The following is a 21,641-nucleotide window of genomic DNA, read 5'->3' as shown; positions in this document are numbered from 1 at the left end:
TAACATTCTCCTTCCCATCCTCCAGATGAATGGAAACAAGGAGGGCGTGACTCCCACCAAGATGAACACATGGGACAAAAGCACCAACTCAGCCAATCGTATCGACCTCTCTGCCGTGTAAAAGCATTTCTGTCTGTGGCCAGAGAGCAATCTGAAGTTCACTAGTGTAGAATGACAAACACTGGCCACTGCCCGCCACGTTATGTAATAAATTGGACACTCATTTGCTCATGTGAAAGTGATACCAAAGGAGGTGTTGTACAGCTGAATATTGGCTTCACCTTTAAAGACAAACAGACTCTTAGGACTGTGCCTTATTATGTCTCATAGAAACATATTGTGTTCCCAAAAAACAAGAACAGGGATAGCAGAGGAGGCCAGTGAGAGTCTTAACACCCAGGAGTGCAGTTCAGGGTCTGGCAACAACGCTCTGTGTAGACGAGCTTCTAGATTTGTCCGTTGCATAATCCATGTATTGCAGTTGATTTTGTATTTGGCAACGGAATAGTTTGGCATTTTGGGAAGTACGCTTGGTTTCTCGCTGAGAGTTTCATTAAAAGATTGATACCACTTTCATGTCTGTTCAGGGAATATTAAGCTACCGCCAGCAGCCGGTTAGCTTAGCATAGCAGACTGGAAACAGGAGAACAGGTAGCCTGCCTCTGACCAAACGTGAATCCACCTGCCAGCACCACTCAAGCTCACTAACATGCTATATCTCATTTCTGAAATCTGTACCACAACAGAAGTGTGAAAACGACACGGTATGATTTTATAGTAATATGCCGGACTAGGTCACCAAGGTAGGTGTTTCCATATTTCCAAAATTTGTGCTTAGCTAAAGTAAATTGCTGCTGGCGGCATGTTTAGCATACAGATATGAGAGTGCTATCTTTTCATCAATCTCAAATGACCTTATTTCCCAAAATGTTGAAATATTCCTTTAAAGGTCCAGAGTGTAGGATTTTAGGGGATATATTAGCAGAAATGGAATATAATTCAATAAGCATATTTTTGAGTGTATAATCACCTGAAAACAAGAATCATGTTTTTTTAAAACCTTAAAATGAGCTGTTTATATCTAAATACGGAGCGATCCTCATCCAGAGGGTCCACCATGTTGCTCTGCCGTGTTTCCAAAGTAGCCCAGAACGACAAACCAAACACTGGCTCCAGATAGAGCCATTTACGTTTTGTGTTGCCAAATTGGCTACTGTAGTTAGAAGCCTCTCAGAGACAAGCCAAACAAAATTTTTGATTTGATTTGGTGTTTTCACCCGTTTAAATCATTCCGTCTGTTTTTTTTTTTTTTTTTTGTTTTTTTTTTTGGAGAGGAACAAACCAGGATAATTCGCCTGATAAAAACCTCAGAGAAGTTGCCAGAGAAAAAAAATGAGCGTTAAGCAAGCGCTGGGTTAGATTCCTGTGTGCAATATTCCAAGCAGCTTCTGAGAAACACTGATTTTTACCAAAGAAACTTCTTTATTCAGTGTTTTTATCAGTTTAAATCACCAGCTCTGGTGGTTTTATTAAAGGAAGAAACCTTTGTGGATAATTTTCTTCCCAGTAAAAACCTCCCCAATCATAGCTACTTAAGGGAGTGGGAATTCAAGCTTGGCACATGGGAGAAACATCAACTGGTTGCGATCTGCAATCCTCGCCACTAGATGCCACTAAATCCTACACACTGCTCTTTTAAAACACAGTGATATATTTTGACATGTAACTTGTGTCACACAATAAAATACAGCAATTACATCAGCTTTTATCTACTTGCAGAAAATGTAGCATCTGAGACGATGAGTGTTTTCAGCATTTGATTTGAGACCGAGGAAAGCTGTATGTTTTTTTCTTCAGTGTAGTATTAGCCTCATGCCTTGTAGAAACAACATAATGTTTTCACCAGCTGTTCAGTATTCAACATCACAGTGGACAAATTGCTCATTTTACATGGATGAACTTTGCCGAGATTCACCCGATGTAAACAGCTTTAATCCAATGTTGGGGACAGGACAACACGACTGCATAACAATGGAAGAAGTCACAGTGATTTAGACCCTATGTAATTCTGATACTATGTATTTATTTATTGAGTTCTTTTATCATATTTTCTGCAAAGTGTCACAGCTCAACAATCAGTATGTTCTTGTGTTTAAATTCTGTGTCTATTTGTGTGTGTTCCTCTCTTGAAATGGACTGGTATGTCTGCAGAAACCCTTTTTGAGAAAGAGTGGATACTGTTTGCTTTGGACACAATTCTGTGAAGTTTTACGGTGTCTTTAGCTATTTCTGTCACCAATTCCTTTTTACATTTTCATACTTTTTTTTTCTACAATACAGTGAAACGTGTTCTACAGCAGAGGGACTTGATAAGGTTGTTGCTTTTTTTTCTTATCATACTGTGAGAATGGAAGGAGATGACAGTATTCAAAATGTCATTGATCTTACACTGTACCAACATTAAGTTTTCCTAAAACAGGATTTACTGTAAGTCACTCTGCGCTCACTATTAATGTCAGATTTAAAGTTAAAAAAATTCAGTATTTCTATGCTTGTATTGCCCTGAGTGATTGTTGTCTTATGGTACTATGGTTTGTGCTTCCAATTATCTTTATTATAAAATGTTTATGACAAGAAATCAGAAATCAGTGTCATCTTTAGTACATTATTTTTACCATCATGTTCACATTGGTGTTGGTTGGAGGCCAGTACTGAATTGGATTTTGTGTGTGTGCATGTGTGTGTGTGTGTGTGTGTGTGTGTGTGTGTGTGTGTGTGTGTGTGTGTGTGTGTGTATGCACGCACATATGAATCCATGGTAAGGATGACTTTAAAGAGTTGCCGACCAAAATGAAAGTTATTGTCAGTCTGACTGATACAGAGACATCCTGCAAACAACTAAATGCAGAAAGACGTCATCGACAATTAATTCTTCAAAGTGTTAAAGGACAGGTTCTCATTTTTTATCTCTGTACTAAAACAGTAGTCAGGTGTCCATATGCGCAACCCAAGCTCACTTACACTGGAGGCACATTAAGAGATAAGACTGTAGTTCATAAGTAGAAGGAACGATACCAGTGAATAAAACCTGTTTCAATGTGGGTACATGACAGTTGTCAAAACAGACAAAAGAAATGACAATCCCATCAGACAGTGGACCCTAAAATGCATTTTTCCAGTGCACTAGGCCTAAACAGATTATTTTAAAAAAAAAAGAAAAAAGGGGGGGGCATTTCTTGATTTATTCTGATCTTTCAAAAGGAACTTTAATTGAGTCTTTTCACTCTGTTATGGGAACCATCACTGATCCCCTGGGCCTTATGTTAAGGTGGTGGTGGAGAGAAGGCAGGCGTGATGGATTCACATCTATGTGTAATACTGTTTATGATTGATTTTGGAATATCTCTGTGATCTTTGTTTGATTTGTGCATTTTGTAAACAGCTTTTAAACGATAAAAGTACAATAGGAATCGTGCACACAAGAGCAAAAATACACTGAGCTGTTAGACAACCTAAAATAAAAACACCAGCCACCATCACACTTCTTTTGGAAAATGCTGTCTTCTTGATGTAGCGTTTAAAAATAAGTCTCAGCCAAATTAAGACATCGATTTTAGAATTTACGAGGGGTCCCTGAAGGCGCCATACCCAAACCACTGTCTGTCTGTTTGCGCATGCGCGTCATGAGATATGAATAACTCCGGCGTATGGGTAGAAAGGTGAGTAAGACAATAATAACTGAGCTCAGTGTCTGAAAACAAACAGCGTTTGACAACACTAACTTGCGCTTTAACTTATACCGGCTTTAGACAAGTAACAGAGATTCATTTGACTCGTTAAATAAGCACTGCGGGTCGTTAATATCGTATTTAAATACAGTTTTTATTATCCTACGCATGTTGTTTTCAACTTTTTTTTGTTGACAGAAACTTCGTCATGCTATCATCTCTACTTTCTACGTGTATGAAGCTTGTCACGTGCGAAGACAGTATTTTCCATCAATGAAATGGGATTTACCGGCACCAGGGACGTGTCGTGGGACTGTACGTCTGTTTCAGTAGGAAAATCAACCTCCTGAACCTGCTCGGATATTTGAGCGCCTTTATTTTCATCATCCATGGAGTCTGTTGGGAAGTTTGAGTTCAACAGGAAAGACCTGATTGGTCACGGTGCCTTTGCAGTTGTGTTCAAGGGCAGACATAAAGAGGTAACTTTATATCTGAGGTAAATGTGTCTTGTCACTGTTGATAAATGTAAAAGTGGTGTTTTTATATCTTGCTTTTGTCCTCATTTTTCAAGAAACGTGACTGGATAGTTGCTGTGAAATGTATCAACAAGAAAAACTTGGCCAAATCCCAGTCTCTGCTTGGTAAAGAAATCAAAATATTGAAGGTAATAAGTTGACTTTCTATTGTAGCCACAAGTTACGCAAATCATTCTGTGTACTTTTTAACCAAAATGTTTTTTAACCATCTCTTCTAGGAACTCAAACATGAAAATATTGTCAGACTACTTGACTATCAGGTAAACATCTCTCCTCACACACACACATCATCACAGATCTATTCTCAATAACCACACACGTGCAATACTGATGACTTGCTGCCACATGTTGCAAATGATGACATGTTGCCGCAACATTGAACGTCACCTGCTCACGTGATACATATTTGGCTGTGCGGATGTTGTAGTTTTTCGTGAGGCAGGGCGACCTCAATGACCTGAACCGCATCTGTAGTTTATATTAAATGGAAGTTTTCTTTCTTCAAAGAAATTATTCTAAAAGAGTGGGTGTATGGCAGATTTCTGAGCATGGTATTGATTTCTCACTTGTGTGCGATGGACTGAATGAATATCCTTTTAGAGAAGTCACACGCAGCACAGGCAAAAAAACATTTGCCTTGATGTGAGTTTGCGTGAGCGTGTGTGCTTTCCTCTTCTCACCTTACTGACACCTGCCAGACAGGAGCGTGCTGATCTTTCCTGACAGATGGCAGGACGCAGCCGGTTAAACAATGGCTTATTAAACGCAGAGTGAGTGGCGTCTTACTGCAGACACACCAACATGCAAAGCTAATGACTTAAGATGATGCATTTGAGGTCAGGCTGCAGGTGACCTGTGTAGACAGCACTTTGTTTATTTACCTGGCATAAGTACAGCCTCCTGTCTCTGCTTTTTTAAAATTTTTTCATAGTGATGCTTACTATATTGTCCTAGCCATAAGGTTTATTTTTTACCATAGTAAAAGGGGTAAACACACTCTACTGAGTTTAACTTTATGATGTAACTAAAGATAAAAAGATACAACTTGTTCCCGCACTCATACTTCAATCAGGTGGGACTGACTGACACTCTAAACTTCTCACCCTTAATTCTCACCTCATGTCACCTCACCACTCTGTGACTTTTTCAATGGTAATGAAGCAGGGTGCTGAATTAGGGAGGGGGTCCTGGCTGATTCAGGAGGCCCAGAGCTGGACAGGGGCCAGTTTCAGGCCCCTCAGTTAGCTGTTGTCAGGTGGCCCAGAATTTCTACAAGCGGTGACAAGCCAAAAAAGACCAAACCACGTCCAAGAAATGAGCCGGTGTCCCTTGTTGTGTAACACTTGGGCACAGCTGCTACGACACTGATGGATTCTTGGTGTGCGTCCTAATTCTCCATCTCGCTACATGAAATAAATGTGACTTATTTTTTTGTCATTTTATACGCTTTTAATCAGATTCTAAGCATGACTGTATAACACTATAACCTTTGAAAATTATAATAGGGCTGTATCAAATGTCTTTTTTTTATTTAAAGGTTCCGTCGAGGTTTTTGAAAGAAGCTTCGTATGTGTGTCTTTACATTTTATGTCATCACCCAACGTCCAAAAAAAATTAAACCTTGATTTGAATGAAGTGATTCATCAGATTAGATTAATTTGTCTTTTTTTTAAAAAAATCAAATCAAGTGCAATTTATGGTGTTTCTAGAATGCCCCGTTATTACGGGTGCATAGCTCCCTTTTAGTGTGGCAAGTGGGAGAGCAAAGTGTTTTAAAAATGCTGTTTTTGAAAGTCCAACCAAATATGGATTGAAGCAGAATGTTTTGTTGTTACATTTTTTTCTTTTCAGTAAATTTAAAATTTCAGATTTTACATTGCTCTTGAATTATTGGAAATGTTTGGATTATACAAGTCAGAAACAATCCTAAAACACCAACGATGGCATCTAATTCTACAAATAGTAATATACTTTTAATATTAGTGTAGCTGAAATATGGGGTTTAAACAGAATGAATAGAGAAAAAACAAAATGTTCGAATTTAATTGTTGATTTAAAATCCAAATATCAACATTGGGATTGAAGATTGAACTAATCGGTACAGTCCTTAATGAAAATTTGAATTTTTTGTGGTTTCCTCCACAGGAAATGGAAATGTCACTTTTTCAGTGGTAATGACACGGGTTGCTGAATTTAAGAGGGCTCCTATAGATTACTCAGGGGGCCCAGAGCTGGGCAGGGGCCATGATGGGGTACAGTTTCAGGCCCTTCAGTTAGCAGTTCTCTGAATTTCTAGAGGTGCAGCTGGTGATGGGCCAAAAAAAGAGTCAACTCAGTCCAAGAAATGGTGTCACTTGTTGTATAACCAGGGGCACAGCTGCTTAGACACTTATAGATTGCTGGCAAAAGTCTTAATCCTCCTCCCATACCTTGTGAAAATGATGTAATTCGTATTTTATCCGGTTTCATCAACAGGAAATGGGAGGATGTGTGTATCTCGTCATGGAGGTGAGTTGTGTCACAAATGATGATGCCTGATCTATGCAAATGAAAATTTAAATCACATTTCACTAACACAGCAGCGTTGTCAAAGCTTCTTTTAAGACCTGTCCGTCTCATCTTTTCAGTACTGCAATGGAGGCGACCTGGCGGAGTATCTGCACTGTAAGTTTGCTGCATCGTGCAGGACCAAATACAGCTCACATCTCACTGCAGTGAAGCTTACTGTCTCACCTGCGGTCAAAGCCAAAAAGGGGGCATTTCACACCACTCCTCGTGTTGCATTATATGATCAAGCGTCCAGTTTGTTACGTGTAAACATGTTTGGAGCAGCTTACTGGCGGGTCAGTGTGGATTGTAAGAGGCTTGGCTAAGCTTTTCCAGTGTTTTGAGGGAATAATAGGATTTTGAGGGGGCAGAGCAGAACAACCACAGAATTCAGGTTTAAGGTTTCAACAGGTCAGTGGGTAAATTATCACTAATACTGCCAAGTGCTTAGCCCAGATAAAATTAAACCCCTAGAACTGGCTTTTGATGAGGTTTTGTTTTTTGTTCCCACATTTTTCCTTCAAATGATGTAAAGAGCAGTACAAAATGTGCAGGCAAAATAACTCCCAGCTTTTATTTTTTGTTGGCTCTCTGAGCACCTTGTGATTTCACTTCTCTGTATAAAAAACCTCTCATCAGACCATCGCGCTGAAAATGTCCCCCGCCTCAAGTATCAAACCGTGCCCATAATAGGATGATGCAGCTGGCGGCTGATTTTTTCTCAGGCTGATTTGACCTCATTGGTGTTTATTTAAATGCTGATGTAGATCGTCGGTCTAATTCTGCCATCTTGCCAGCGTCTCTTATTTTGTAGACTTGCCCATTCTTCGTCCCTGCCAAGGAGGAACATCCAGCTATTTGCAGCACAACACTCAGTCATACTTGGCAAGGTTCATGGAGCACCCACATGACCTCACCCATCTGCCACCCACTTATCCCCTGTGCTCCGGTGGAAAAACACAGCAGCTAGAAATACTTAATGTAGTGGGAAGGAGGGGGGGGTGCTAGTATGTCAGATGGTCGCGACTTTAATATCCAAATGAAGACCCTTGTAAACAAATTCCTTTTCCACGAACTATGACCACAGTGTCACTGATGTGATTAGAGTCATGCATCTTCATCTTGCATCACATTTGTAGTTTCTGGTGAGAGTGGAGGAACAAAGTTAATCAAATTTTTAAGTAAGCTAAAGTGCAGCAACTAACAGATACTTCCATCATTAACAATCTGTTCATTGTTTTCCAAGTTAATCATGCAATTTCCCAAGGCCCAAGCTGACAAACTCAGTTTATTATTATTTTTTTGGTCCAAAATCCAAATTATGAATTTTAACATTATAGAAAATTAGAAAAAGCTGAAAATATTCACATTTGAGAAGCCGAAGCAAATGAATATTTGGCATTTGTGCTTGAAAGGTCACTTTAGGGGCAACCTGAGACTTTAGCAGTGTCCTGGGTTTAAGTCTGAAGGTTTGGTCCTGCATGTCGTTTCCTCTCTCGCTCTCCCTCTTTCAACTCTATCTTTCCTATCTAAGAAAGGCAAAAAACCCTCAAATCTTAAAAAAAAAAGCTCAAACAATTAATTAAAAGTCACAATAGAACTAGTTATTGTTCTGTTTGTTTACAAACCGATTAATTGACTAATCTTTTAAACCTCTAATAAGATCTGGACACTAAAATGCTAGTCGGACAATTAGTAATTCTTCCTGTTCAACGAAAGGTCTTTGAGCAGTCACTTAAACGCAGGAAATAAAATGTAAAATAGCTATATATATATATATATATATATATATATATATATATATATATATATATATATATATATATATATATATATATGATTCATCAGTCTAATACTGTAAAGTGTAAACTGGGGCCAGCATGGTGGGAATAATGCTGTGCTTTCTTCACCTCTTCACATGTATCTACATACCATTCACTATGATGAACCTTCTATTTACCGTCTTGCTAACATTCTCCTATATCATCTCATGTATTTCATCCCTCTGACCTGCAGCTAAAGGCACGCTTAGTGAGGATACTATCCGAGTATTCCTGCAGCAGATCGGTCAGGCCATGAGGGTCCTGCAGAGCAAAGGCATCCTCCACCGAGACCTCAAACCTCAGAACATCTTGCTCTGCCACCCAGAGGGGCGCAGGTCCAGCCCCATCAACACATGCATTAAGATAGGTAATGACCTCACTCAGCTGAGTGTTAGAAAAGCTGAATGTCTGTGAAGATGCGTTGATGGTGGAGTTTCTAACACACACACTGTGTAGGCCTGTTGCATTAACTTCTTTTGTTGGACATTGTCCCAGGAATAACTGCACTAAGCAATTATATTATCAATTTAAGACCTTTTCATGCTACTGATATAATGATAATATATTAGCATAATGATGAAAGTGCACTGTTTATAAGAGCAATGAACTTAAGATTCTTAAGAATTTTCATACACTGGAATGGGAATGTTAAAAAAATATTACAAATATTAAAATATCCTGAATAAATAAAACATAACTGTGGTTTTGCCAGAGCCCCAGTCACAGTGTAAGTCTGACATAGAGAGCGGATGAAAGAAAAGAAGCAGCGAGACTAGACATGTCAGCAAAACGTGTTTCAGCATCATTTCTTTCTGTTCATTCGGTTTAGACGCTGTGAAAGAACGCTGAGACGCCTCTCTCTTCATTATGATAGATAAAACCCTGCTATTAACTCTGGCATCATGTTGGCTATGTTGAGCAATAAAATCAGATACGTGAAAACAAGCTTGATCGTTTTGGTGACCCAGATAAGTGGATAATTAATGTGACAGGCCTTATACACTACTGTATGTCCTTCACCTTATTCCTCTCTCTCTTCCAGCTGACTTTGGGTTTGCACGTCATCTCCAGACAAACACCATGGCAGCCACGCTGTGTGGCTCTCCCATGTACATGGTGAGTATTAAGATCTCTTACTCTGGTTTCATCCGGCAGCAGGGTGTAATGTCAGCGTGTCTTTAAGCTGTAAGCTGTGTTTGTCTGGCCACAGGCTCCTGAGGTCATCATGTCCCAGAACTATGATGCCAAGGCCGACCTGTGGAGCATAGGTACTATTGTGTACCAGTGTCTGACTGGGAAGGCACCATTTCATGTGAGTGGCACTAAAAAAAAAAAAACACCCACACACAACAGTAACATCACTCTATTTAGGTGTTTAGGTGGTTGGATTTAGCAAATTTTCCAAAAAAAAAGCTCAGTAAGGTTCTCTTACATAATCACAAATAGTCTTGAAATTGTTCTGCGTTAGTTCCTAGAAAGGGCAGAGTCGTTATTGTCAACACACATCTGAACATGATGCATCCCTTTCACAACACACAGAAACAGGATCCTCAAAGCCACCAGTAAAAAGCACCTGCCTGCTTGGTGACGCTCTCCCTGATCTCCGGTGTTATTAGTTGGAAAATGCTGGAACAGCTTGACTACTTGTTATGAAAGCACCCTGTTTACAAGTGGGGGGCATGCGGAAATGGCTGCGAGCCACTTCTCCCAACCCAAAGCAAATATTGTTTCACAACCCTGGCTATTACTTTCTAATGTTCACGTGGCAGCTCAGTTGACACCGTTGAACTGCTATTCGCAGATTGCCTTAGTTATGATTCATGTAAAGACTCACGCTAATGTTTTGTCTCTTCTTTGGCCCCCTTCTTTGTCTGAAGTCCATTTTTATTACCATATATGAACCATTAAAGACGAAGACACCTCCTGTTGTTTTCAACTCTTGCACCTTTAACATTATTTACAGTACGTTGCCATTTCCTTGAATGCATTTTTCCTGAGAAAGAGAGGGAAGATTGGCTTCTATTTTTGCAGGGCAGGTCCGTGAGTTCAGATAAGTCCAAGGGTCAGTTGGAGGTTAGCGGCTGCTGCTGCTGATGATGTTTACTTAGCTGGTTTTGCTGGCATCTCCGAGCATTCCACTTTGCCCCTGATGGGATCATCAAACACTCACATATTATTATGTTTGGATTATATGCACTGTGGCATAACTAGATGGTTTTTTTTTTTTTTTGTATTTGTAATGATGTAGGCAGATGAATAGTCAAACTTTCCACTTTCATCTATTTAAATACTTGTTTTTCAAGGATGCAGGTGCATTCATTTCCATATGTTAATGTGTCTATGTGTTCACATGGTCATTTACACGTGTAACTCATGTTTGTTATGTGTGTGTTTACAGGCCAGTACACCGCAGGAGCTCCGTCTGTTCTATGAAAGCAACAGGACCCTCTTACCCAGGTTAGCACACCCCAGGACAACCCCACGCCTACACGCACGCACACACGGGAGGAGAGTAAACAGGCATTGCACGGAGATCTGTACTCTCTGCTCTCAGTTTGCTAATGAATGACTGTGTGTATGTGACGTGCACGTGGACAGTTTATGAATCCTATGTAAGCGCAAACATGAGCACATGCACACCACATGGGTATGCATCGCTCAATAAATCCCACACCACCTCTAAAAATAGCCTTACTGTGGAAGAAACAGATACAGACACCTGACGGGGCAGATCATCTCGAACTTTCTCAATCAGCCACTCTCACACAGCTGATATTTGAATATCTAATTTAGTATGATGCTAAATCTAGTGTTGTGCCTATACTATATTTCTCCGTATGAGCACATGTCATGTGAAACAATATCTCTGCCTTGATATCAGTTAACAAATGCCTTTACAATCAGTTCTCTTGGCTATTTTTAAATTCAATTCGGGCACTGAATCCCTCATGCTCAGAACTTGGACCTGGAAAGCATTCAGAGGGATTTATGGATTGTTTTTCCACTGTTTTTATGCTGTTCTTTGCCAGCCTGTGTATGGCTTGTGGTCATGCTTATCTTTCGCAGCGATAAAGCCGCGTGATAAGACGAGGCATGGTTTGTTGTTTTCTTGTCATTCTATATATAACCTGCTCCGAGCTGCCAGCTAGTGACCTGCACGGCTATCGTTTTCCACATGACCCACATAGCTCCACACGGACGTAAACAAACACACACACACACATAGTCTGCTCTGACACTGAGTGTCATGATGCCTGCTCTGAAGATTATATAAATATTCACACATTTTACAGGTCGCTCTGAGCTTGTTAAACACAAGTGACCTAAATATTATTTCTTTTGATACATCATGCAAAGACAGTGAAACACAGTTCAAAATATGAGCATGTTCTCCCTATATGAAGGTGACACATACTGTATCACACTGTGTAAAGCTGCATATAGAAATGAACCCACTCAATATATTAAAAAATCTTTGGATGATCCAATAATCTGAATTCATGCCCTCTATCATGCTTTTGTTTATTAGTGTTTTGTTTTTTCCGTGATTTATGTTAGCACTGTTCCAACTAACAGGGTTGTTGGGAATCACCACACCAGAATTTCAAAGATATTTGCTACCTCTTTTAGTTTCACGGCAAAAAGAAACGAAAGTCCTGGGCTGACTGTAAAGTTTTAAAGACATGGTATCAAAAAAAGTGTTGAGTATTGATACTTTTGACATCCTAATGACTATTAAATTAATCTAAACGGGAAACCTTTGTATTTTCTCAGCATCCCAAAGGAGACCTCCAGTAACTTAAGACACCTGCTGTTGGGGCTGCTGAAGAGAAACCACAAAGACCGCATTGGCTTTGGTAAGTCTTTGTCTTTTAACATTCAGAACCTTCATTCATAATAACATTTTAAAAAGCCTCTCTTACACACAAATATTTATATTCACAGATGAATTTTTCCACCATCCTTTCCTGGAGACGAGTTCATCCACTAAGAAATGTAAGGACTATATCTTATTTGTCCCTGTACAGCTTAGAATCAATAAAGGTGATATAGCCAGGGTCATAACACAAGCAAATTTATGTTTTTCTGACAGGCTCTCCAGCTCCCATGCTCTCCTACCCAAGTTCAGGCTCGGGCAGTTCTTCCAGCGGCTCCTCCACATCCCATCTGGCCTCCCCTCAAGTGTGTACACCTCTCTGTAGTAGATTTATGAAACAAAATCTCTTGGTCAAAGACTAAAATGTAAATGTCATTTAAAGCAATATTATCAGCTCATGGTGTGTTTCTTTCCTTTCATTTTCTCATAGTTATATATGTATGATTAAGCTGTTCTTTATGTTACACCCTTGTAGCATTCCGATGGAGAAATACACCGACTTCAGCCCAAAGCGTTGTATTCCCCTACACAGGACACCCCGGGATTCCTGCTGAAAGAAATAGCCAATCAAGACAGCAGAAACATGTCATCTTACTCAGAGGACTATGTCATGGTGCCTGCCCAGTTTCCCAGTAAGACATCTAAACCTCACTCTGTAGATATCTGAATTTTTCTTTAATGTGCAGGTTTCTCTTCACATCAGCAAACGGAGTCTGACTATTTCAATTTTTCTGCCTTGTAGGCGAGTGCACATGTGAAGTGGAAGTTGACTCACCTATTGAGAGTTGCCTGATATACAGCGGGTGAGTATTCACCCCGAGTCATGCACAATATATAATAATTGCAAAGAATTTACCTGAATATGAATACGATGCTTTTTGATACATACAAAGACTCAGTGACAGACATTAATGTTCAGGGAGGCTTCTGCTTCTAACTTTGGTCGACTGTGGAAAAAATTCAGAACATATTTTTGTAAACATGTTGTGGAAAATTGAAGTATTCAAATCAAATATCGTTTTTTAGGAGCTCATTACTGATTGAGAGAAGTCCTAGAAATGCTGGGAAGACACCTCCACCGTCTCCCCTGCTGCACTCTCCCTCCAAGTCTGTTGGGTAAGAGAAAGCCATGCAGACTCAGATTTTGATGGGTAAAAGGGTGAGTTTGATATTTTTGAACCTTGTCCCTATTTTCCTGTGTGTGTGTGTCTAAGTGACAAAAAACATTTTTGACATGGGTCCTGTATTGAGCGAAAGGTGAAACAGGCTGCAATTAAACCACTTAAGGCATATGACACCATCAATTTACATCCACTGAAGTGCTTGTTTTTCCACTGACAGACTCAAATTACCATTGCAAGTGTCTGACAACATTATGGAAAGAATTCCTACAGAGAAAGATTTTTTTTTTCAAGAGTAAGATCATTTTTGTTCAACTAGAAACAGCCGCGAAAACACCATCACCAAACTCACCAGAAATTTAATCATAATAAAACACACTTCATACAAAGCTGACAGAAACAAAATATAACTCTGAAAAGAACAACATAATGGTTGGTCTTTCCATTGTTCCAACAATCACCAAGTCTGGTTTGATCTTAATTAAACCCTTATTTCACCCAGTTGGATGTGAACATATGTTGGCGGTTATACACGCTGAAATTATTGTGTTTGGTGATTTCAGGGCTGTTTCTGGTGAAATAAAAAAAGTGTGTACTTTTTATTTTTTAAAAAGTCTGTCCCTGTCAGTATCAGAACAAACAAGACCTTTAAGTGGATGTAAATTGATGATGTGAACATGCCCCGAGTGGTTTGTTGGCAGTGGACCACTGCCAAAAATGTTTGTTCCCATTAGTCACTTAGACACAAAAACATGGGAGAAGGGTTCAGGTTAAAAAATATCAAACTTACCCTTTAGAGATGAAAGTGTCCTGAGATAGATGAGTAATTTGAGAGTGAGCTTAAATCACAAAAGTATTTATATTCATTTCATGTCCAATATGAGAAAATAGAGTTTTAGAACATGTGCATTTACTTTTTGTAAATTCCACGTTTATAAAACCACCCCCTGATGTGCGTTCCTGTGTGTCTAATTCCTTTGCCTCCTCTTTCATCCATGCAGCAAGCCAGTTGAATTCCTCAGCCATAAGTGCAGCCCCTCGGTGCCCATTCCTGTCCCAACTCAGATCCATAACTACCAGCGTATGGAACAGAACCTGCAATCTGTCGGCCTGCACGGCTCCACCAGGCACGTACAGCCGCTCAGCTGCCTCATCTCTGCACCCACCCCAGCTCTGTGTTTGTTATCACCCATTCTTTTTTGCCTTTGTCTAACTATGTCTCATGTTAATCAGGGCTACGCTCTGCTGTGCTGGCAGCAGCTCCCCACAATGTGGAGGCGGTAGAGCTCCAAGTCCAGGATTTGTCCACAACTCCCCACAACTGGCAACTGGAGGGGCCCGACCACAGCAGTCCTCCCCGCGAGGTAGGCTTTTATTTCACCTATCTAGGTAGTGTTTGTTGAGCAGCGTTCTTTACAGCAGCTCTCTAGGTCACACTCCTACAGCTTAACACGCTACATGGGAATTTGTCTGTGCAATGTCACTTCTTGTTGGCCACAAGAGTCAACTGGGTGTTTACAAAAATTCCACCATCTAAAATATGTCATGTTCATTACATTCCCGGACTTGTTCTGAGGTGACGTGTTGCTATTTGATTTTCTCTGTACTTTCCTTCTGCCCGTCTCCTGGTTTAATGATGTCTTCTTTATAACACTGTGTATTCTAGTTGGAATGACCCCAAAGTCCTCAGAGCAGACTCTCCCGCTCAGCACAAGAACTGGACTGCTAGCCGGCTCTCCTGACATTCAGGACAACTCCAGTCCCAAGGTGAGTTACTAAAACATCTATATTACCACACAACATTGTGTACGTCTGTCCCACAATTCTCGCAATATTTTAAAACATTCATTGTTCTGTTTAACAGCGGGTTCAATCAAGAATGCTAAATCGAATCAGGACAGTCCAAGACCTGCAGTCTCTTGACCCATCTCCTGCTTCCCAGACCAACCTCAGTGTGAAATCAGCCAATAAAAATGGCCCTTTTAAAAGGTCAGGATAGTATAATATTGATATATTATTATGTATATAACAATTACCATTATATGATCATTTAACATCCTGCAAATCACATGACGGTGGAATGAAATGTTAATTTGTATGTTTATGTCACTAATTCACATCCAATTGAGACATTCATATGCAAACCTCCCATATGACCCTCAGAGATGTCACACAGTATGAAAGATACGCCATCTGATGAAACATTAAAAGCTCTCTCTGGTGTCTGTGGCTGTATTAAATGTCCAGATCACTGAGCACAGGCAGGCTGTCTGACATGCTGCTGAAGGCGGCCTTTGGAGCTCACCTTTTTGAAGAGGGAAGCGATGAGAGCCTCAACTGTGACAAAAGCATGGATATAACAGGTACTATTGAAACAAATAAGACCAGTCAAATGATTTGTAATTACCCTGTTTATTATTGTCTGTTAGTATCTAAGACTGTGTAGCTGTTGTTGTAGATTAACAAAGATTGGTACATATTGCATAACTTAATACAGTTAATGAGCATTTAAACGCTGTGTTTGCAACATGCAGAAGTTACAAAGCACATATTTGGAGGTATCTACAGCCATGGCCGTGTCATTTACTGGGCTGCAATTCAGCTGGACTACACTGTCCCAATAACATATTTGCAGTTTGACTTAAACTCTTCTTACTTGCTCCTACAGCTCCTCCTACTGGTTACTATAGAGGCTTTCAGTTCTCAGACAGTCCACCTCCTGCGGTCTTCATTATGGGTTCTCCAGGCAAAGGAAACACTCCTCCTGATTACACAATATCAAGGATGCTCTCAGGTAGGTGTTAAACTACCCCAAATATTATGTCATTATACTAATTTTCACTGTGTAGGGCATTTGTTTTAACTGTTATTTTAGCTTGTGTTGGAGGAGGTTTGGAGAAGTCCTTTAATAAAGTACATTTATGAGTGATTTAGTAGGGCTGTATTTTTATTGCATCCTGCTTTCTCCAGATTATTGGATCATTTTTGGCTGACTTGTGCTCAGTAGGGTGCAATTCTCCCACTTAAAGTAATCTATACAAAATTCAAGCAGTGACAGCTCTTGTTAATCAGGTAACATTTGACATAAACGGTTTGAAAATTGGGCAGGCTAAAGAACAAATCATGATTTTTCACTTTGAAGTTTAAAGAAAAAATCAAAATTATAACTAGAGACTGTTCTGTGATGGGCACAAAAGTGAGCACGCTACCATCTTCAAATTCGGCCATCATTGTGATCTGGACTACACAGATGTAAAGTTTGGTGACTGTATCTTTGCACGGTTCTGACGCTAATACATCGACAAAATCTGTCTACACACAGACAAGGACTCTAAACTGCTTCTGTGGTAGTTCCTGCTACAAAAGCTCTCTGTGGCCACGTTTGCTGTGATGCCACACACACACACTCACAAAGTAAACAACAATACTAGCCCCCCACTGTGGCTGGTAATAAACAACACATAATAAGAGCCACCTGGTTATGTAAACATAAAACGTGTCATAAGTTACCTCCATGCTCTCTTCACTAACTGTATTTCAGTTGCTTAAGGTTGAGCTGTATTTGTCTTGAATGCAGGCTCCCCCAACTACATGAACTCAGCCTGGCTACTGAACAGTCGCCTTGTCCACGGAGGAAGCCGAAGAAACAGTGAGACAGAAGCCATGGATGCTACACCACACAGCAGTCTCGTCTTTCACCCTCCAGAGCTCCCTGAAGATACACTGATGGAGGTACAGACGAATACTAATATATGATATGATGAAAAGGTGCAAACATACTATATAATGTACATTTGCAGATGAACATAAAATAGAAAAATTCAGATTCCACATGAACAGTTTCAGTATTCACAGTGTTTGTTCTTTCACAGCAGGCTCACACAGATGCTCTGAGCGAACTGCGTTTCACTTTGGCTTTCGTCCACTGTGTTATGGAATTGGCTTCTTCTAAGGACTCTGGGCTGGATGCCATCAGCAGTCCGGATGTTTCCTTTCTAGAGCAGAGCCTGGTAACAGATCAGATCAGCCTTCTGAGTAGAGAATGGAGGTGAGAGGCGGGAAGCCTTTTAACATTCACATCTTAACACGTTTCAACACAAATATTATGGAAATGACTTCCGTTTCTTATGTGCATATTCCAGCTATGCAGAGCAGTTAGTGTTGTACATGAAGGCTGAAGAGTTCCTGTCATCGGCACTTCACACTGCCAAAGAAACAATCAAACAAGGCCGCCTCCTTCCCTCTGCTACAGTCAAACAAGGTGAGAGCAGGGACATCTGGATTGAGTATTAAGTACTCTCCTTTTGTCGAAATGAAACATGGCTGTTCTGAAAGATGGAGCTTTTGGGTGTTATAGTCTATAAGATTTAATCCATTAAAAATGCAAAAAACAGCAGATGGATCCATCCAGGTGGTCATGTTGTAGTGTCAAGACAGGGGTTACTTTCTATTTGTTACAGGGTCCCCTCAGATTCTTAATGAGTTTATATGGCATTAAATTCCTTAATCTAGACACAAGGCCTTAATTGGTGTTAAAATGTCTTAAATCAGTGTTTCAAAAGTCTAAAAAATGCAAAGACATTGGGAGTAGGATGTTCTGAATTGTTTTATTCTGACGCTGCATAGTAAAATCGCAAAATAATTGTTAACATTTTTTGGGGAATAATTTGCTGAATTCCTCTTCTAAGAATCATAATGATGGGAATTAAAGCAGTGGAATAATCCCATTTATAGCGTGAGCGAGTCACAGGAAATCAGTAAAAAAAAAAAAAAACACAAATCAATGCTCGGTATTTCCCAATTCTAACCAAATCAGATTTTTTCACTTGACCAAAAATGTAATGCTTTATGTTACAATAAGTGTTTGTGCAAAATTTTTCTTAACTCTGTAAAAAAGCTTGGTACATGTTTTTTTTTTGTTGTTTTTTTTTCAATTCAGTTTAGGTTATTGTAAAATCAGTGTTAAATTTCATCCAAAGTGGCATTAAAAAAGTCTTAAAAAGTATCAAATTGTATTTACCTTAAGCTGTAGGAATCATGTGGTGTAATAACGAGATGTCTGTGCATACTGTGCTTATTTTGTACAGTGATCAGGAAGCTGAATGAACTGTACAAGAGCTGTGTGACGTACTGTCGCACTCTCAACCATCGCCTGCAGACCTTCTTACTTGACAAACAGAAGCTGATAGACCGCTTCAACGGACTCACAGCGGAGAAGCTCATCTACAGCCACACTGTGCACATGGTGAGCTCACCTCACAGCAGACGATGTTGACACTTACTTCAAACCAGACATTCAGTACGCATCTTTTTCTTAGCCTTAATATCTGTGTTATCACTGCATTCAGGTACAGAGTGCTGCTCTAGATGAGATGTTCCACAATGGCACAGCGTCGATCCAGCGCTACCACAAAGCCGTGTTGCTAATGGAGGGTCTGTCCCGAATCATCACCGAGCAAAAGGACATTGACAGCATTGATAAATGTATGTGGCAACACTGTGACACAAAAACCACAAGATACTAGAATCAGACTATGTAAGACTGGATTTTTCATGTGGTCTTGCCCGAGTCTTGGCCAGATTCTCATTAGTTTTTTACACTCTCTCTGTTCCCAGGTAAGCAGTGTATCGAGAGACGCCTGTCCGCCCTGCAGACTTAACAGTGGCCGTGAGCTCTACAACTACATCCACAGCAACTGCATTATCTTGCTTCATCCATCTGCAGTCAGTATAGATGGATCCTCCATGACACACACAAGCACTTTGATCTGTCTTAAGGGAAATGACCAGTGGAGCATCTGCTCTTATCCCACCAGCCAGTCTGTAATTTTTTCATAAATGCACAGAAAAGACTGGAAGTCCTGTTTTGGATGGGTTCTTGAAGACAGATTGTGTTATGATTGTACTTTGATCAGGTAAATTGTTCTCAGTGTTTTGTTTTTTTTTGTTACAGACTGTGTGTTGTTTTGCACATTGTATGATCTGATGTCTGATTTTTAATGTGTTGTACTTGAAACAAACGTTTAGTTGTTTTCTATATTAGAAGTGTTGGTGTTATGTGTACAGTAAAGGTTCACCAGCCAACAGGAGTGAGAATATTTTGGATGAGATGACCAAATATGTAGCAGTGACAGTATAACTGTGACTGCGTTTTTTGTACATTTTTCATCACAGTTGAGTCGTGGGTGTTATGGAAGTGTTTTGACCTCAAACAGCATAATTGTCTTACAGGCATCTAGACTTACACCATAGACTGCAATAAGTATACTTTGACATTTGAGTGAAATTTTAGTTTTACAATGTCTGATTCAACACTGCCCTTTCTTAGGTGGTGATGTATTCAGTTACGAGGTACTTTTAGTGACAATGACTGCATGCCACATTGTTTATGTTTATCTGCTGTTTGTGTGTATGTGTGCACATTTGTTTTTTTCCCCTAGCTGTTTGCGTTAATGTTAAATCGTTATTGCAGTTTGTGAATGAATTTTTACATGGTTTTTGCCTGATAGTACATTAGTTTATGTTTTAAATATTTGGGGAAAATGTTAGTGTTAAAATGAAATTTAGAATGTATGAAATTGCCTTTTCTACTTGTACTGTATGACTGCAACTCAGATTTGCCAAAATGAATTGTTACAAACTGTGTGATGAAAATAAATAATGTTTATTGGTAAAACAATGGATTCACTTGAAGTCTGTTTTTACCTACATACTGAACCAATCGCCTGTGTTTTTAGTTTGTCACAATGTCTGACTTAATTTACAGTGTTGACAATTGTTATTCCAGTTACACCTTCTCCTGAATACCAAGCTCAGTGTTTTTTGTTTATTGGTTGCATTAATTATTTTTTATGGGTAATTACAAAAAAATGTCTTATGACAGAAAATCATTATGTTTAGATAACACGAAAAAAAAAAAGATTTTATTTTATTTTTTCGGTTTTACCACTTCCTGGAGACAGAACGACATCCGGGTCACTCAAAAGGTTGCCGCGGTCGCCATGTTGCTGAATGAAATTAGCTTCAAAACATTGAACATCCGCTAGCAATATCGATATTTTATTCTTTCGCGGAATAACCTTTGTTACAGCATGTGACTTATTGTAAATATGACTTAGGATTTATGAAACTACCACAGAAGCCCCATTCCCTGTAAGTAATACCGCAGAGGTGATAAAATGTATTTATTCATTGAAAGCTGGCCTGCTAGCAATAACAAGCTAACATCGTTAGCATTGGCTAGCACGCGTCCAGTAGCAAGGGTCATTGTAATTGCTAAAATGGTATAGACAGCATTATTGTAGATGCTAAAATGTAATATTTGTAATCTATTTTTAATGTATTTATCGCCCAATCCTCAGTCCATACCCAAATAAGTTGATAACCGCAGGTATTTGTGTCTCGTTTTAATGCTGCTAACTAGCTAGCGTAAGCTAACGTTACGCCCCGGAGCGAAACTGGAAGTGGTAGCTAACGTTAACGCTGAAACAAACAATGACCATTCAAGCTAGTATCTAAGAAATAATGTTGTATGTGGGTAATTTTGATTGTTAATATAGTGACGTTATTGTGGTTTAGAAACGAGTAGTGTACAATAAACTTCGAATATCCGTTGACTGTAATATGTCGACAGTAACGGTACAGATCACCGGTATCAGTAACGTTGTATCTCGTAGGTTTGAAATGTTTTTTACAGATTCCCAGCGGTAAACAAGACCAACCCCACCATTTGCATTACAGGACAATCTGACGTTTTATCTGGAGAGTTAACCTTCAGTTGGATATTTTTTTCTGGTACTTGCCTAAAAGTGTGCACAGGTGCAAAGACGGTTTGCAGTTTTTTACCGTAAAGGTTTAATGTTAAAACCTATTGATAGGGCTGGGCAATATAAAGACATTATTTCGTATCAAGATATGAGCCTATCTCGTCTTAGATGTTTGATACTACTATATTGTGATATGGATTAAATTGTGTTTCCCCCCCTGATTTTAAAGGTTACGGTAAAATT

At 39.5% G+C, this 21,641-nt stretch overlaps 3 protein-coding genes across 7 annotated transcripts in view; all 3 read left to right on the top strand.

Moving 5' to 3' along the window:
• The window catches only part of adgrd1 (adhesion G protein-coupled receptor D1), a 37,959-nt gene extending 36,967 nt beyond the window's left edge, over window positions 1-992 (top strand). The window contains exon 25 of the mRNA XM_042487804.1: window positions 26-992. Within this exon, the coding sequence (XP_042343738.1) occupies window positions 26-121 (96 nt within the window). The 3' untranslated portion in view covers window positions 122-992. The remainder of the gene's footprint in view (window positions 1-25) is intronic.
• Window positions 993-3,770: 2,778 nt separating this feature from the next.
• ulk1a (unc-51 like autophagy activating kinase 1a) lies at window positions 3,771-20,311 on the top strand. Of its 2 annotated transcripts, none has more exons than XM_042488721.1 (27): window positions 3,771-4,207; window positions 4,300-4,392; window positions 4,483-4,524; window positions 6,740-6,772; window positions 6,892-6,928; window positions 8,828-9,001; window positions 9,677-9,750; window positions 9,845-9,946; window positions 11,033-11,091; window positions 12,409-12,491; window positions 12,580-12,630; window positions 12,728-12,816; window positions 12,987-13,143; window positions 13,254-13,314; window positions 13,538-13,627; window positions 14,634-14,759; window positions 14,866-14,996; window positions 15,299-15,399; window positions 15,497-15,621; window positions 15,880-15,995; window positions 16,301-16,426; window positions 17,210-17,364; window positions 17,508-17,680; window positions 17,775-17,893; window positions 18,720-18,877; window positions 18,981-19,116; window positions 19,249-20,311. In XM_042488721.1, exons 1-27 carry the CDS (start codon window positions 4,118-4,120, stop codon window positions 19,290-19,292), a joined length of 2,745 nt encoding a protein of 914 aa, XP_042344655.1. In that variant the 5' UTR covers window positions 3,771-4,117; the 3' UTR covers window positions 19,293-20,311. The 2 variants fall into 2 exon arrangements, with proteins under 2 accessions (XP_042344655.1, XP_042344654.1); XM_042488720.1 differs by having other exon boundaries at window positions 17,505-17,680.
• A 307-nt stretch (window positions 20,312-20,618) lies between these two features.
• Window positions 20,619-21,641, top strand: part of ep400 (E1A binding protein p400) — a 31,299-nt gene continuing 30,276 nt past the window's right edge. For all 4 annotated transcript variants that reach the window (XM_042488843.1, XM_042488842.1, XM_042488841.1 and 1 more), the window contains exon 1: window positions 20,619-20,784. The gene's annotated coding sequence lies outside the window, so the exon portion shown is untranslated. The remainder of the gene's footprint in view (window positions 20,785-21,641) is intronic.

Source organism: Plectropomus leopardus, chromosome 6, assembly GCF_008729295.1.
Source record: "Plectropomus leopardus isolate mb chromosome 6, YSFRI_Pleo_2.0, whole genome shotgun sequence".
In the NCBI taxonomy this organism is placed as follows: Eukaryota; Metazoa; Chordata; class Actinopteri; order Perciformes; family Serranidae; genus Plectropomus; species Plectropomus leopardus.
This window is presented reverse-complemented; position numbering and strand designations above follow the sequence as displayed.